General features: G+C 38.2%; 3 protein-coding genes across 3 annotated transcripts; all 3 read left to right on the forward strand.

The window, feature by feature from the left end:
* Positions 1 to 2,193: 2,193 nt before the first annotated feature.
* On the forward strand, positions 2,194 to 6,196 carry LOC137735758 (protein kinase STUNTED-like). Its single transcript, XM_068475206.1, has 10 exons — positions 2,194 to 2,748; positions 2,873 to 2,955; positions 3,042 to 3,294; positions 3,442 to 4,128; positions 4,220 to 4,468; positions 4,568 to 4,731; positions 4,814 to 4,890; positions 4,963 to 5,110; positions 5,327 to 5,476; positions 5,589 to 6,196. The coding sequence occupies exons 1-10, from the start codon at positions 2,565 to 2,567 to the stop codon at positions 5,823 to 5,825; spliced, it is 2,232 nt and encodes a 743-aa protein (XP_068331307.1). The 5' UTR covers positions 2,194 to 2,564; the 3' UTR covers positions 5,826 to 6,196.
* Positions 6,197 to 6,855: 659 nt separating this feature from the next.
* LOC137732875 (F-box protein At5g39450) lies at positions 6,856 to 10,880 on the forward strand. The gene is made up of 4 exons (XM_068472136.1): positions 6,856 to 7,217; positions 7,441 to 9,316; positions 9,428 to 9,497; positions 10,361 to 10,880. Exons 1-3 carry the CDS (start codon positions 7,187 to 7,189, stop codon positions 9,453 to 9,455), a joined length of 1,935 nt encoding a protein of 644 aa, XP_068328237.1. The 5' UTR covers positions 6,856 to 7,186; the 3' UTR covers positions 9,456 to 9,497; positions 10,361 to 10,880.
* Positions 10,881 to 13,247: 2,367 nt separating this feature from the next.
* Positions 13,248 to 17,320, forward strand: LOC137737297 (farnesylcysteine lyase). Its single transcript, XM_068476740.1, has 5 exons — positions 13,248 to 13,844; positions 13,931 to 14,104; positions 15,731 to 16,090; positions 16,209 to 16,384; positions 16,856 to 17,320. Exons 1-5 carry the CDS (start codon positions 13,308 to 13,310, stop codon positions 17,118 to 17,120), a joined length of 1,512 nt encoding a protein of 503 aa, XP_068332841.1. The 5' UTR covers positions 13,248 to 13,307; the 3' UTR covers positions 17,121 to 17,320.
* The last annotated feature ends 119 nt before the right edge of the window (positions 17,321 to 17,439 follow it).

A 17,439-nucleotide genomic window follows, 5' to 3' on the forward strand; every position in this document is an offset into this window, starting at 1 on the left:
ATTTGATCCAATGACTACAAACAGGAAGCCTTTTAAAAGTTATAATAATTGTAACCGTTGGATTAAATTTCAACTATCATGATTGCCTGCTCAACAGACTCAGTTTTTAAGGATCAGGAGAGAGGATTCTGATCCTTAAATCAAAACCTGTTCCTTGTTTTGTTGCCTTGTGATCTGTGGCGTCATTTGATTTTTTATTTGTTTATTTATTTATTTATGTTTTTGTTTGTACTTTGAATAGTTTTAACTTTAATGTCCCATTGACTCGATTCTCGTTGTCACAACGATTGAAGCTACTTTTGTCTTGGCATTGTGAACGGTGAATGGTTGGCCGAATAATTGTAGGAAACCCTGCTTTGAATACATAGTTACTCAAATCCCGTGATTGACAAAATCATGCTTTTTTTACCTACTTTAATGAAAGAGTAAAAAAATTTTGGTATTGTTCTCTTTTAACGAAAATGATATTTTTATTTAAAAAAATCATATATGATATTATTTACGCACCGAAGTGTGTGAATATATTTTTTATTTTTAAAATAAAATAAGAGAGTAAAAAAATAAGAGAGAACATGGAAGTGGGAAGAGAAAGGAAAAATGTTTATTTTTTAATTTTTAATTAGAGATATGTTGGAATCACATATAAATGAGGCTTTAAAATAATAAAATTTTTGTTGTATGAAATTACATTACTGCTCATGTTTTATTTATGTTCATTTTTAATTAGAGAGTTATAATGATAATTTTATAAAATTTTGGTTGACATAAAGGTTCTATTAATATGTAGTTTAGATATAGAACCCTTGTTTACCTTAGAGATACGCAACGGGTTGGCTCGACCCAAACTTAAAATGATCACAATCAATTAAAAGTTAGTTTGTTGGTTTTATTATTATAGCACGTAATAGTGTTTTTATATTTATATGCATTTAAAACAATTATCATCTAGCGACGAGATATAATTTATGTGAAATATATGTAGTACAATCACCATTTCATCATTCTAATGGAGATTGTATTAAATACATAAAATATGATACCAAATGTAGAAATTCAAACCAAAAAAATAAAATTAGGCTATCTCTTGTTAGTTTTGAGTAAATATGGATGTTAGCAACATATGTCACATCCCGGCCCGAGCCTCCACCATATCTCGGGCTCAACTCCAACATAACACGATATTGTCCGTTTTGGGCCCCGACCATGCCCTTACGGTTTTGTTTCTGGAAACTCACACGAGAACTTCCTAGTGGGTCACCCATCCTGGAATTGCTCTCGCGCGAACTCGCTTAATTTCGGAGTTCCTACGGAACCTGAAACCAGTGAACTCCCAAAAAGCATCGTGTTAGGTAGAGATGAGAATACACATATAAGGCTTACATGATCCATTTCCCTGTGCGATGTGAGATATTACAACATACAGATATGGCTCGTTTAGAAGTACACTTAAAATGACTGAAAATGCTTTTGATAAAATTGATTTTGAATTCCAAAAGTATTTAAGTGTTTTTTGAAAATAGCAACATTCTTGAAAAAATTACTTAAAAAAGTATCTTTCTATGATATATTTGAGATGTTTATAAAAAATTAATTACAAAAATATTTTTACAAAAAACGCTATTAATTATTTGAAAGTACTTCAACCAAACTTTAAAGTAAAAAGAATAAGATGTTATCTAAGAACGGAGATAATAAATTCTAGAAGACGAGATTCGTTTGCAGATAGCACATGGGTTTGTGCGCACATGATAATAGCTTGTGAGCATTCTACATTCTTTGGCCAAAACTTTTTCCTACATATAAACAATGGGCCTGGATTGTCTGCCCCCTTATCCTATACCATTTTCATCTCTTTTTATATTCTGTGGTCACGGTTAAACCACGTCAATATTTTATATGAATTTTTTTTATAGAAATAATAAGACAAAAAGCAACGAGAATATAAAATATTGACGTGCCTTAACCGTAACCATAGAAATAAGGGGATAGGAAGGACATGAGATGGGAAGGGTAGACAATCCAGATGTATAAATAACACTAATTATACCTTATAATTAAAGTTTTCAATTAATATATATTATTTATTTCTTTTTTTATGATGGGATTCCAGCACTCGTACTATTTTAATTTATATTATATTCTTACTTCTTTTTTTTTTTTTTCAGAAGAAAGGAAGAAGGAGAAACTCTGTCCGAAAAAGAAAAAAGTAAAAAGAAAAAATAAAAAAAGAAAAAATAAATTATGTTCCCTTATTCTTGCGGTTAATTAATTGCAAGACCGAAATGGCCGGACACTAATATCGTGGGCATAAGATTTCCCACCCTGTCTCCGTCCCCACTCGTTCTCCATTTTCCATTCTTCAACAACAACCGACCACGATTCGTTTTGTCAATTCGCAATTCGCAATTCGCAATTCGTAATTCCATCTGAATTTCCATTGGATTTTGGATTTGTTTCTTTCGCTGGAATCATCTTCCTACATACGCATCGGCATCCCAAGAATATAACTGATTTTTGTCTGACAGCTGGCAAGTGGGACACAATCGGCGTCGGACGCAGATGAGATGAAGTTGTTGAGTGGAACAGACGGTGCAGGCGGTGGTGGTGGGGGGAAGACGGTGGTGGTGGGAGTGAAGTTAGACTCACACAGCAAGGAACTGCTGACGTGGGCACTCGTTAAAGTGGCGGAGACTGGTGACAATGTCGTTGCCATTCATGTTCTTGAGGACCACCTTCTCGCCACCTCTGGTCTGTGCTCTAATTCTCTCTCTGGATTTTGATTTTCTTTCGTGATTGGATTTGGGTTTTTTGGGTTTTTGTTGAATTTGGGTTTTGGGTTTTGGGTTTTTGTTGAATTTGGTTTGTGTTGCAGAGGGGACTTCGTCATTGCTCTCACTCGTGAAGACATTCGACTCTGTGCTCTCTGCCTATGAAGGTTTCTGCAACTTGAAGCAGGTTCCCATTTCACACTGCGATTCTCTCTATCTTCTTATTCTAATTGTTTCGTTTGGAGGCTGAGACTGCACTTCAATTGTGAACAGGTTGATCTGAAGCTTAAGGTCTGTAGAGGCGATTCGGTCCGAAAGCTGCTCGTTCGGGAAGCAAAAGCATTTCATGCGGCTACTACCATTGTTGGAACATCTAAAACCCACCACAGAATTGGATCATCATCGACTTCCGTTGCCAAGTACTGTGCGAGAAAATTGTCTAAAACTTTCTCTGTTTTTGCTGTTGATAATGGAAAAATTGTGTTCAAGAGGGTCGGAACTGATAGGACTGCAGATCAATTTCAAGGTTTTTGTAACTTTCTTCTTCTGGATTTTGTTGATTTTAGTCTGGTGCTGCCTAGAGGTTGTTTTTTTTGTTAATTGCGGTATAAATTTGGTTTTGATTCAAGTAATAGGCTTAACTATTTTGCTTATTTCCCATGTCGTTGAACAGGTAATGGTCAGAACCGGAGCTATGTTCATACTAGCTTGGTTGGTGAGTCGCTGAGCAAGGATGCAAAAGCACCTAATGATTCTGAACTAAATCAATGTCGACATTTCGTAAGAAAATCCTGTTCCAGGTGTGGAAAGAAAACCCTTCAGGTAAATTGTGAGACTTGTGTTGGAGATCCAGTTTTGCTGGACAATTCTGGGACTAAATTGGCAGATGAGTTGCCAGCGGAAGGTGTTGAAGACAATTCATTGGCTTTGGTACCAATCCAAAGACTAGACATCGCTTCAAACTCTTTCAAGCTTCAAGATTCACAGTGTTTGAAACCTGGTTGGTCGCTTATACGTCAGGCCTTTTTGCCAAAGCGGCAACACGTGGAGAAATCTGGGAAAAAGACATCTGTTTTTCGATGGGTCCTGAGACCATTGAGCTGGCATACTTCATCTGTAATCTATCCTGATCAGAAACAGAATAATTCTTGCCATGGTGAAGATTCTTCTTCCGTGCTGGATGGAATAAGTGGAGCAATTGTGCCGTTTGAGCCGGATGCAATCTACTCTCCTCTATTCCCTAACCATGGCAATGACCCCCTTCCTGAAGAATTTGTGGATTCATGTAAGAAATTATCATCCAGTTGTAGATTGTTTAGCTACGAGGAGCTTTTGTCAGCAACATCCAACTTCATTCCTGGTTTGTTTCCTTTCCCTAATTTTATGATCCTGGTTTTAAGTGTACTTCAAGCGGGATGTTATTCTCACAAATTTTAACTCGCATGTTTCAGAGAACATGGTTGGTAAAGGTGGCAGTAGTTATGTTTACAGAGGGTGTCCTTTAGATGGAAAGGAGTGGGCAGTGAAAATCCTGAAGCCATCTGGAGATATATTAAAAGAGTTTGTTCATGAGATTGAGATAATCAAATCTTTAAACCACAAGAACATAATCTCCCTAGTTGGATTTTGTTTCGAGGAGAACCATTTACTTTTGGTCTATGATTTTATTTCAAGAGGAAGCTTAGAAGAGAACCTCCATGGTAAATAATTGTTCAAGGTCTATCTCTTTAGTATTGACAAATGTTTTGCTTCTCTGTTGTCAATTTTCTTAACTCATGAAGCACAATTTTCTGATCAAGGTAATAAGAAGGATGCAAATGCATTTGGTTGGAAGCAGAGATATAATGTGGCGATAGGTGTCGCGGAGGCACTTGATTATCTACACAATGGTTGTGAAGAACCTGTAATTCACAGGGATGTGAAGTCTTCCAATATCCTTCTTTCTGATGATTTCGAGCCGCAGGTTCTGTGCTCTAACCTTAGTATTTCTTGTTAATCATTTGAAGCTTCCTCTGCTGATCAACTTTTATATATTGGTTCTTCAGCTCTCAGATTTTGGACTTGCTTGTTCGGCATCAGTGTCAACCGATATTAGCTGCACAGATGTGGCAGGAACATTTGGGTGAGTAGTGGTCTTTTAGTATATAGTTTCACCATTTGGTATTCTTGCTAACGCTCTTCTTTACTGTGACAGTTACTTGGCTCCAGAATACTTCATGCATGGCAAAGTGAGTGATAAAATTGATGTCTATGCATTTGGAGTCGTAGTCCTTGAGATTCTTTCTGGGAGAAAACCAATCTTCAGTAAGGACCCAAAGGGCCAGGAAAGTCTGGTGATGTGGGTAAGTCCTCACCTCTGTGCAAACTTGGGACATGGAAATATTTGTGTGCGTAATCTTCTAATACTTTAGTCGTTTCGGATATGTAATATTAAATGGAATGGTACATTTCCTTCAAGAAAGAAAGTGGATTTTCTGTTTCAGAGTCCAGCAAATGTTTCTTTACAATCAAGTGTGTTGTGGTTCTGTAAAATAAAACTTGAATGAATTTAATTCCAGGCAAAGCCAATTTTGAAGAGCGGGAACGTCGCCCAACTGCTAGATCCAAGCCTGGGTATTGCCTATGATCATGATCAAATTGAGAGAATGATTTTGGCTGCTAACCTTTGTATTAGACATGCACCTGGCCTTCGGCCTAATATCAGCGTAGTAAGTCTTGTACTTTTTTCTTTCGTTTTCAACTTTGAATTTTACTTAATTATTTGGTTTTTAATTTATCTGCAAATTTATTTAATTGTTGGTGATTTGCATTTTTTGCCAGGTTTTGAAGCTTCTGCAAGGAGATGAAGAAGTGACAAGGTGGGCAAGACAAGTGAGTGTATCAGAAGAAGATGAAGCCGTGGATGGAGAAGCACCTTCTTGTAGCATTCAATCCCATCTTAACCTTGCACTGCGAGATTTGGAAGATGATTCCGTTTCTGTTAGCAGTGGCGAGCAAAGCATCGCTTTAGAGGATTACTTGCAAGGCAGATGGAGCCGCTCATCAAGCTTTAACTAGTCACGTTTTTGGACACGCATTGTACCGTATCAGTAGGTTCTGTTGTAAATTCCTTTTGTGATTGTCCATCCAAAGTCAGTGCCTGCTGGTTGAGTCACTTGAACTAGGTCCTGGAAGAGAGGTTGTTTGCAAGATTCGAGTCCTGACTTCCTCCTTGACCTAGTAGTTGTTGTATGGCAGTCTGACCGTCCCTCGAGTCCTCTGAGTCTCTCTGTTATACTTGTCGAGGCGAATGACGAGAGAAAATATGGCAGGAGACTCAGAATATCGCATAATAACCGCAGTTTTCCATATGGTGTATATAAACTTCGGAACTTTATGAACTTTTCCTCACACTACTTGTAATAGTAATGCTCTGAACAATTAACATCCTTGAGGATTGTGGCCGGAAGGCCAAACGTACATGAATGCACCGAGTCTGATCAGACATTGGTGATTACTTGGGAAGAAATCAACCGCCATATCTACTACCCCGACCACCATGTCGACGTCCATATCAGCTATGAAACGTGTAAGATGCATGTATCTTTAGAAAATTAAAGCTTTGGATCTTACTGTTGATACATTGAATAGACTTAAACTGACCGAAATTACAATAATTTTATTTGACTCGATTTCAATGACAATATTAGTTAAAACTAAATTGTCAAATGCTAATTGATTTGGTTATATTTTTGGAATAAGATTCTCTCTCTTTATATTCTTATCTTTTTCCTCCCGTCCTCTTGCATCTTGTTTTTTGTTTTATTATTCCTATAAAAAAAATCAATATAAAATTTTAACTTCGTAACCGGCTAAGTATAAAGAAAAAGATAATAAGAGAAAAAAAAAAAATCATCCTTTCTGTATTTTTTGCTCGAACCGAATCAAAAGTAACCACGTCCACCCACGGTCCCACAGCAAGGGCGTGGGCATGGCCCATCTGCCCAACACGATGGTTGTAGGAATCAGACTGTTATTCCACACTGGGACACGGGAGGGGTCAATCAGTCAAGAATCATTGGAGTCTACTACCTACACCACCCCCGTCACCAGTCCTTGTGGAAATTGTGGAATATTATTTCTCTCTCTCTCTTCTCTCTGTCTGTCTCTCTCTTCTCTCTCTCATACGCGCACTGGTGTGGTGTGCGCATGGACTTTTGGGCTTTAGGCTTGAAGCTCGCTCACCACCATTCAAATTCAGTATTGGGTGGCTGACTCGATCGGCTTTGATTCCACGAGATATTTGACCTCATCCTATTCCGATTGTTCGATGCAGATTTGGAAGCTCTGAAAATTACCCCCATTTTTGTAATTTTGTTCCTTCCTAGTTCCTACTCTCTCTCTCTCTCTCTCTCTCTCAATTCTGAGATGGCGCTTCAATGAGTGAAGGCAAATCCACTTCAGCTTCAGGTCTGATCCGTGAACTTGTCTTCTTTTTTCTCTTAATTGGTGAGAAAGGGAGTGTCTTGAAGGAATTTGTTACTGATTGTTTCACAATTTTGCTTCTTAGTTTTTTGAATTTTGTGAATCGTGAATTGCGCAGACTATGCATATATATATGTAAATCATGTATGTTAGATGTAAAGATAGATTGATTGTAGCTGTGCCTGTGTGTTGAATTTGTTGTTGACAGTGAATGGTCCGTCGGTGACGGTCATGTCGTCGGAATCCTGTGGCTCCAGCTGGCTTCTGGGTCTGCCAGATGATGTGTTTTCCATTGTCATCTGCTCCCTTTCACCTCGGGACATTTGTAATCTCGGTCTTTGCTGCCGGAGTTTTTATGCACTCGTTGACTCCGATAAGGTCTGGCTCACCCAATGCCAGATGCTTGGAATTGTACCTCTCCAAGACCTTCTTGTCTGGCGTCAAGCCGTCTCATCTTTCAAGGCGCTTTGCCGCTTTCTCTGTAGTGTTCAGCCTCTCATGGGAATTTGGGTTCACCAGAATCCAGAGCTTGGCAATGTGGTCTATGTCATGCCAGGTTTTGTTTCCGTTGTTGGCTGCCGCATTATACCTCAAGAACTCGGCCCGTTAGGCATTGAGGATGGCCCTCTTCTCTGGGCTCCTGTATTTGAAATTATTGGTGATTCTGATGGTTCCTCGTCCTTTTTTCTACATGGAAGGGACAAGGGACAGGACTATATCTATCCTGGTTTTGTGAAACCTGTTGGCAGGTCATGCAATGTTCTGTTGCTTGAGATCGAGCCTAGACCCCATAAAAATGGGGTTGAATTGTTGCACGGCAAGAGTTTTGTTAATGACTCAGATAAGGAGCTGTCAAGGAAGATTTGTAGGTCGAATAGTGAACTTTCAAGGTCACAGAGGGTGTTTCAGCAGAGTGAGACTTCAGTGCCCTTCAGTCGTTTGGCTTTCAGTGACAGGAGAAAATTGCTTGAGGTTTTCATGAACCAAATCCGTCTAAAGGTTCCCGATGCAGCAATTGGGCCACTCTTTCCAAGGTTGAGGGGTAGTGGGGAGAACACTCAGATTGGTACAGCGCTCTTATTGGAACGAAGATCATTGCTTTTTCAAATGCGTAAACTTGGTGGATATCAGATGGATTTGAAGGAAAGTAATCTGCTTCCACCGAATCCCACTCAACTGCGGTTAAGTGAGATCAGATCTTGTCTTGATCAGTCAAGTGGTTCGCAAAGTTCTATCAATGAGGATGATGGCCACAGACAATGCAACAGGAGGAGAAGTCTTGGCAGGTACTTTAGGGATAGCATCAATCAGATGCTGGGAAAGTCAATCTCTGTCAATGGTAATTCAAAGAATAGTTCTTCCAGCAGTGAGAGTAAGTATGCATCCCTTCAGGATTTTCTGAAATCAGGTGATACAATAGAACTGACTTTACATGCTTCCACTGTGAAGTTATCTTCTTATCGAGCATGGCCAAACATGCATGAAAGTCGATTTGCCCTATACAAATTGCCTTTGCGGATCCCAACTGCTGAGCAAGAGTATGCTGGTTTATGGGGAGGCACTTTTGGGTGGCCTCCCGGGAGGCCGACCAAAGACAAGCCTGGAAAGGCTCTCTTCTTCCTTTTGCTTTCTTATGAAGAGTGCGAGGGGCAACAGTTTCTAATTGCAACCAAAATATTAGAGGGTACCCACTATGTTCTACACCCTAATGGCTCAGCCATGTTTATAGTAAATATCGATGAACCTTCATTGGATCCATTCCCTTGGGATACTGATGCTGATTCCCATCCCGTGAATGTTAATCATGCTTTTAAAGGTGAGGGTATTGCCAATGGGTATGGTTTTAGATACCCTGGCTCGAAACCCGGTTCCCTCTTTGTGTTTGAGGATGGTCAACTTGCCTTCATTTGGAAGGAGTCCAGGGCTGTCTTGACTTTGCAGAGGTTGGACTTGCAAGAGCTTTTGAAAAAAGGTGAAAGGGTGCCTGCGCTACCTCCAATTGCTAACTTTTCATACTTAACCAAGTCTTACTCAAATGTGTTTGCTGAGTTCCCAAGCATCTCAACTTCATGGGCGTCAACAAGGTATGCCTTGCCTCCTCTGGATGTGCTCATGATGCTTTTGTCTTCCCCATGCACCTAAATAATCAATTTCATCACCATGCTTATATTGTTTCTTGAACTCTATGCAAACAGGCAGGAGCCGTCTGACACCCCTAGGTGAACTCTGATCACTATAGATGAGGCTTTTGCGTAAGCAGGACGGGTAAGTAGTAAAAGCAAAAATATAAAAAACAATCTTTAAAATGACAATTGTATCTATTACTAAATTACACCAGGATTTATCAGTCATCGCTAAGAAACCAAGACTACAAACTTGGGCTTTGTGTGTGTGTTCCCTTTTTTTGGTACTTAAGGAGGAAACCATTTCAGATTTCAGATACAACATTTTTGTATTGAAGTTTTCAATTATGAGTTTGTCTAAACTTTCAATTTATTTATAGTCTTTTTTCACTTATACTGTATGAAGACTTGAATTGTGCATAACTGTTTTTGTTGTATAATTGTAAAAACACATTTCCAAGAAAGCATGTATTCCTCAACCTTAATTGTGTAAGGAAAAGAGGAGTATTTTCCAAGGGTGCTTACCTAGGAGTATAATACGGGTTAGAATTGTATAATAACAGAATGTCACTAGGTTCGGACCTTTTTTTCTTGGATTGTTGTGTGAATAGAAATTAGGGGAAAAAGGTTGAAAAGGTTTAGGTTGACTTTTGGAACCTTGTTGGTTTGGGAGCTTTGCCTTTACTCTGTGGAACTTGTTCCTGCGGCTGCCTCATGTAAAAACTTAGCGTCTCTTCTCCTAGTTGGAGATGTTTGCATCCGTTTCTTTCTTTTGCCTTTTGCGTTTATAAATGCACCTTTTGACCAAAAAAAGAAACTGTCTCATGCATTAGGCTCCTGATGCGTGGCATAGTTATTTCGAAGCCTTAACAATCTTGTAATAGACCAATCTCTATCAGTCATGAAATGGTTTTCTATGAATTGAGACTAGACAAAGTTTGTTTCATTGTAAAGTACTGATTTAATGTTCTTCTGAGGTGAGGGTTACGTGTTTCTTTTTGACAGGCGACGCATGATGTAGAGACTGAACAGATATTGTACCTGCATTGCTTGATTACTTGATACACACGCGAGGCTAAGAATTTCTCAGCTGCTAATAATGGCCGGAATACGCAAATTCGATGTCCTTAATTTCATCTTCAAGTCTTTTCTCTTGGATGACATAGAGGTGATGTTTACTATTTTTCTTTTATGTTTAAAACAGTACATGTCTATGGACAATAGTTTGCCCATGTAAATGATTCTGCCACTATACCCCCTCCGTCTTGCCTTTTACAACTTTGAAAGGAGCTTAAAGTTGATGGTGGGTACTGGGTAGGTAGGTAGATACTTGTGTTTTCTACATGTATGAATAACAATACAAGGGAAGGGGTGCAAGTGAGATTGAAAATTTCGTTTTCGACCGTAACGAATTGTATTAAATTTGTTTGTGTTGGATCAATTGTAAGGAGGTCGAATGTTTGCTTTGCTTTACTTTTGTATGATTAAATGCTAAATTACAAATTGAAAAGTTATGATTCAAAATTTTGAATGATTTTTTTAAATTTCGGTGCATTCAATCAGAATTTTGAAGGAATTTTAACGTTCTAAATGTATTCAATTAAAAATTGAAGTTTAAAGGATTTTAAATAGTTGGGGAATTCGAGAGAATGAGAGAGATTTCATACTATATTGTAACTATATTGTAGCATTCTCAAATCTCATCTCTAGAAATCTATTAAACTTCATAATTTTTTTTATAAGTATATTAAAATCTCTAAAAATCTCAGTTAATGCACTCTTTAGATAAGACGGCAAACTATTCTCATTAGCCACATCATGAAGTTAGTAAATTGAATACTTTCAACGAGTACTCAAATACCGTCCAACATATAAATACAAGTTTTCAAGAAGAGGACCTCATTTCCTTTACCATGGCTCTGGTTTCATTTCGTTCACATTCCTTTTGCCCCCCTTTTTCAACTCTTTTACGCTAGATATACAACCTAGTCTTTTAACTCGTCTTTAAATTCCTAATTAATACGTAGCGCAACACATGACACATCCCGACCGAAATCAAGGCGTGCTGACCGTCACGTGAAGGTGATGTAGCCATGTGCACAGTGTGGAAGCAAAAGATAATAATAAAAGTACAAATAAATAAAAATCAAACTACTAAATAAACTAATTAAAGTAACACACTAGTGTGAGACTAAGTGGGATAAACATAATCAGAGCACAGAAAGCCTAAGTGCAGTCCAGAAGAGCGAATATTAATTACACAACACCCAAAGGTGATCCTACATTTGTGATGTTCTGTCAGACCACCGTCAAGTCCTCGTGAACCACCAAAGCTGCTTCTAACTAGAACCTGGAGGGGCGCAAAATAGAAAGTGTGAGTGGGCAAAAACAAAGTTTTTCAAAATCATTTCATTATCAAAAGTTCTAACACCTTGTCGTAAAACTTGTATAGTTTCCCAGAAAATAAAATATACACATATATCAAAAACATGTTCAGAAATATGTCATGTCGAATGCCTCCACATAAAATGTAAGTAACTCAGGTAATGTCAATCAATGCAAGTAACATGTCAGCTGGAGTCACCTAACGTGACTTGTACGGCTGAATCTAGAACTCAAATCCCCAACTCACTAACTATACCTGCACATGAGTCAGAACCACCTAAAGTGGTCTGTACGACAGGACTAGGTGTAAATAAATACGCTCAAGTGCTACAATCACGTGAAGACTGTGCGAATAATTGCGGGTCACCTACGAGTCGGAACCATTTAAAGTGGTCCGTACGACAGGACTGTGCACCTAACTTGGATCCAAGATACTTGTGTTTTCTACATATATGAATAACAATACAAGGGAAGGGGTGCAGATGAGATTGAAATTTTCGTTTTCGACCGTAACGAATTGTATTAAATTTGTTTGTGTTGGATCAATTGTAAGGAGGTCGAAGGTTTGCTTTGCTTTACTTTTGTATGGTTAAATGCTAAATTACAAATTGAAAACTTTATGATTGAAATTTTTGAATGATTTTTTAAAATTTAGGTGCATTTAATCAGAATTTTGAACGAATTTTGAACGTTCTAAATGTATTCAATTAGAAATTGAAGTTTAAAGGATTTTAAATAATTGGGGAATTCGAGGGAATTAGAGAGATTTCGTACTATATTGTAGCATTCTTAAATCTCACATACTCTCCTGAGAATTTGAGAGAATTTACTCAAAGTTTTGTATAAAATCCCTTGAAATCTATTAAACTTCATAATTTTTTTTATAAATATATTAAAATCTCTAAAAATCTCAATTGAATACACACTCTTTAAATAAGACGGCAAACTATTCTCATTAGCCACATCATGAAGTTAGTAAATTGAATACTTTCAACGAGTACTCAAATATTATCCAACATATAAATACAAGTTTTCAAGAAGAGGACCCTCATTTCCTTTACCATGGCTCTAGTTTCATTTCGTTAGCATTCCTTTTGCCCCCCTTTTTCAACTCTTTTACGCTAGATTTACAACTTAGTCATAAAACTCGTCTTTAAATTCCTAATTAATACGTAGTGCAATACGAACGACACTTGGAAGCTCTTTCTCGAGGAAAGGGATCATCTTCGGATCCTTTCAATCAAATATTCTCAATCTATCAATACGCACCCTTAAAATTTAATCAAACGGTTATAAACAAAAGACATTTTAAAACTTACAATAACTTTAACCAATGAATCAAATTTCAAGGATCCGAATTAATGGGTTGAGAGGATTTGATGGATCCTCTTTCTCGGTCATGTCCCGTACCATGCAAGTTGTGATATTTGACGCTTGGGTTAGATAGACCGTTTTGGACTATGTTTTTTACTGTGGTTTTGTACAGTACAAGTATGTAACTATTTAGTTATTAACTAGAGAAAGAAGAAGAAACTTTCATAAATCTCATCCTCCCGGACCCTCAGTCATGTCGTCGTCGTCGTCAACTCCCACAACCACCTTCATTTTCTCACTCCTCCCCCTCTTCCTCCTCCTCCTCCTATCAGATGCAAATGCAAATGCTGTTGACTCGGCTTCTACTGTCTGCATCATCGGCAGCGGCATCGGTGGCTCCTCCGTGGCCCACTTCCTCCGCCGTTACTCCCCCCCTCATCTCAACTTCACCGTCCGGATCTTCGAGCGCAACCCCGTCGTCGGTGGTCGCATGGCCACCGTCAACGTCTCCGGCCACATTTTCGAGGCTGGCGCTTCCATTCTCCACCCCAGGAACCTGCACGCTTTGAACTACTCCAAGCTCCTCAACCTCGCCGTCAATAGCCCCTCCTCCTCCGACGAATCCTCCTCTTCTGCTTTTGGAATTTGGGACGGCCATAAGTTTGTGTTCAAGACTCTGAGCTTCAAATCAGAGCTTCCCTTTGTCGATAAGATAGTTTCGCTTGCCAATTCACTCCTCATGCTCTTCAGATACGGCTACTCCCTTATCCGGATGGACAAATTTGTTGAGGTATAAAACTAAATAAATGGTTTATTTATTGAGTTTTAACTTAGGGTTTTGTTGTTGAATTTGGTGAATTTCTTTGTGTGGTGCAGACTGCTGTAAACAAGTTCTGCAAGTATTATGAAAGCTTTGAGACGAGACCCGTTTTCGAGACGGTGGATGAGATGCTCAAATGGGCTGGTTTGTACAATCTCACCACCACCACTTTGGCTGTCGAACTGGCCGATGCCAGACTGTCTCCCCTCTTGATACAAGAGCTTGTCACTGTAAGAACCAAAGTCCCCAGCTTTCTTTAATGGATTGCAATTATCAATAGTTTCACTTCTGTTAACTTTGGATTCTATGCTTTCAACTTAACATGATTGATAATTTGATTTTAATAAACATATTGGTACTTCTCCGCAAGTTCGTTGACTGTTTAGAATTTAAATTCATGTTACACAAGTGTATTGGAGCTTCTGTAGCTTGTAGATACTATAGTATAAAGAAGAAACGTCACCCAAATATTTCATTTTTTCTCATATGCTTATTTCGAACATGGTTACTGGGGTGGGGTTTCTAAATCCAGAAGTGTTGTCTGTTTCATATAAACGAAACAAAACAAAAAATAGTAAATGGAAGAAACATCACCAAAATATTTCAATTAAAAATTTCACTGCTTATAACTACATAAGAGTGGGGAAGAAATCTACTTCAATGTCAGCTTGCTTCTGCTAAGCATATCTTTTGTTTACAATAGTTAGTACAATATCTTGTGCAAAAAGTAAATAAAAAACTTTTTATTTGAGGTGTATGGTCGGCAAGTGGGAAAGAGGTCTCATCCTCACCCCTAAACAACTACCATTGAAGTGAATCTACTTCAATGATACCGAGCTTCTGTGAACTTGTCTTTTGTTTGTAATATATAGTATGATATCTTGTGAAAAAGTAGACCTAGGAAGGAGTAGAAAAGGTTCTTTCTTTTTTGGCGCCCCTGTTATCTTACTTCCATGCATAAAGTCTCATTAAATTAAAGATTTTTCATGCCCTCAATTTGAATTGATTTCATTGGACCCTCATTAATGCCCAGTTGAAGTATTATATAAGAATAGAGAGACCTGCGAGATCTTGTAATCGGAAAAAAAAAAGGCGCTACCAAGCTGTGCTGCATGTTTTCCACATTGTTATCAAATCTAGATATTAAAAACTTGCCAAAAGAGGATTTTTGTGCTCTGTTATGAGTGGTTTTAGATCCATGCATCTTCAAATTTCACAGAATCGGCACAAATTGTTTCAATGTTTTATTAAAACTTTGTCATCATGGATGGGATCGTAACTTTGAAGCATACTCAGATTAGAACTGTAAATGTCATTTTGGTGGTTTATGATGATATCTTGTGGATTTTGGTGGGATATAGTTTTGCAAGACAAGCAATTAAGAACAATGGATGTATAGCCTCAAGTTTCAAAAGTACTTTATTTGATTCTGATTTTTTCCCCCTCATTTGTGTATAATATACTGTATCCTGGATGAGGATTAGATAAATGCTCAGTTTACATTTCGCTGGATATAGGGCATGCCATTTATTTTCCCTAGTCTAAAATTGTTGTTGTTGTTCATATACGTTAGTTTTCTTAGCATATAGGGCTTCTCGTTTTTTTTTTTTTCTGGTTATCTTTATATCAGTGTATATGGAAACAAAAGCATGTGTCATGGGTGCCTGGAGAGGTTCTACTTCATTTCAGCTTAAGGAAACTCTTGGTTTGTTGAAATTTTGGTATGCTGAACTATGGAGTTGGCTTATAAGTGCAGCAGTCTTCTGCTAAAAAACAACAAAATAAAATAAAGTGCAGCAGTCTTTTGAGTTTTTCAAAAGTCCCATTATAACTTAGCACTCTGCTGAATTCTTCAGGTCATCACAAGAATCAATTATGGCCAAAGTGTCAGTATGAGTGGACTTGCTGGTGCAGTTTCATTGGCAGGATCAGGCGGAGGATTGTGGGCCATCAAAGGAGGGAACTGGCAGATGGCTGCCGGACTGATTGATCGTTCTGATGTTGAATTGCACCTTCAAGAAGAGATAGAGTCCATTTCATCAAATGGAGAATATTATGAGCTTAATTCCACCCTGCGGAACAGTTATACATGTGACATAGCAGTGGTTGCTTCACCTCTAGATGAGTTGAGTCTCAAGTTTAATCCACCAATCTCCATCCCTAAGAGAGAATTGCAACACACGCATGCAACTTTTGTTAGGGGCCTCTTAAATCCTGTAAGTAACCAGCATTGCTAAAAATCATGTGTGTATGCTTATTTTTTTCAGTTACGTATGATTTTGGGTTTAATCTTTATGCTATCCCTAATTATTATTCTTTGTTTTTCGGGGCAAGGTATATTTTGGCCTGAATTCTGTGTCAGAAATCCCGGAATTGGTTGGCACTATTGAGATTCCTGATCTTCCATTCTCAAGTATATCAGTTCTGAAGCAACATGATGAGAAAGATTTCACTTACAAGATATTCTCTCGTAAACCAATGGCAGATGCAATCCTAGATAGTATCTTCAGGTACCAGTCTAGTTTTCTAAATAGTGAGCACTTGTTTTCTGGATACAGCAAAAGAGAATAGGGTGCTTGACATACTGACATACATATTCCACCCTCAGAGTTTCCTCAGTTTTCCTCTTCTGTGATTGAACCAAGATTCAACTAGCAAATGGAACTAAAACGGATTAACCTTAGACATGCCTTGTTTGTGTACTGCATTAAAATTGAGCCTAGGGTCAAGCAAACTCAGGGTGTGTACTGCACTAAAATCTTTATGCTCGTCTAGTCTATTTGTTTTTAGAGTCAAGTAGTAATATGGGTAACGTTTGTTCTGTATTTTTATCTTTTTGATTTTGCTTGGATACAAGCAGAATGTTTGAGTGACCTTTCTCTAACAACTATCAAATTTTCCTTTGGAATCGTCATCTTGTTCATGAGGCCCTTGATCCTTTAAATAAATACTGATTATTGGTTTTCTTGTGCAACTACTAGTGTGAGGACGGAGACAATTCGAATAAATTGGGGTGCATACCCTCATTATACAGCTCCTGAAGTATTTGCACCGTTTATTTTGGATGGTCAGCATTTGTACTACGTGAATGCTTTTGAGAATGCAGCAAGTACAATGGAGACGAGCGCTGTTGCAGCTGAGAATGTTGCAAGACTCATCCTATCAAGATTTTCTAGCGTTGTACCTTTAAGTTTGCCAAGCTTGAGCTCCAAAGGCGATGGAGGGGATGTTCATGTAGATCTGTGAATTCTGTTTGTGATCTCCAGTCCAGTCCTTGGTTTCGGATGTAATTAAGATCGGGTGGCAGTGTCATATGTGTAATAATATGTTAGGCCAAAATAAGCCTGTACTATAACTTGGAGCAAGTTTCAACTGAGTTTATGGAGACATGGGACATTGATCTGTAAATTTCGTTAATCAGGAAACTGAAGAATTGTCCAATTTTTTCTTGCATTTTTGTTGGCAAAAGTAATGTCTAATGTTGAAATTTGGATTGTTAGTTTAGGCAGGGATGTTGCTCTTTGGGTTGAACAGTTGGAATCTATTTCTTCAAAACACAAATAAG

This window comes from Pyrus communis, chromosome 1 (genome assembly GCF_963583255.1).
Source record: "Pyrus communis chromosome 1, drPyrComm1.1, whole genome shotgun sequence".
Taxonomy (NCBI): Eukaryota; Viridiplantae; Streptophyta; class Magnoliopsida; order Rosales; family Rosaceae; genus Pyrus; species Pyrus communis.

Coding starts and splice junctions, on each gene's coding strand:
- LOC137735758 (XM_068475206.1), top strand. CDS start 2,565: ATGAAGTTGTTGAGTGGAACAGACGGTGCAGGCGGTGGTGGTGGGGGG. Junction 2,956..3,041: donor GTTTCTGCAACTTGAAGCAG/GTTCCCATTTCA, acceptor AATTGTGAACAG/GTTGATCTGAAGCTTAAGGT. Junction 4,891..4,962: donor GATGTGGCAGGAACATTTGG/GTGAGTAGTGGT, acceptor TTACTGTGACAG/TTACTTGGCTCCAGAATACT.
- LOC137732875 (XM_068472136.1), top strand. CDS start 7,187: ATGAGTGAAGGCAAATCCACTTCAGCTTCAG. Junction 7,218..7,440: donor CAAATCCACTTCAGCTTCAG/GTCTGATCCGTG, acceptor TGTTGTTGACAG/TGAATGGTCCGTCGGTGACG. Junction 9,317..9,427: donor ACTTCATGGGCGTCAACAAG/GTATGCCTTGCC, acceptor CTATGCAAACAG/GCAGGAGCCGTCTGACACCC.
- LOC137737297 (XM_068476740.1), top strand. CDS start 13,308: ATGTCGTCGTCGTCGTCAACTCCCACAACCACCTTCATTTTCTCACTC. Junction 14,105..15,730: donor TGATACAAGAGCTTGTCACT/GTAAGAACCAAA, acceptor TGAATTCTTCAG/GTCATCACAAGAATCAATTA. Junction 16,385..16,855: donor ATCCTAGATAGTATCTTCAG/GTACCAGTCTAG, acceptor TGCAACTACTAG/TGTGAGGACGGAGACAATTC.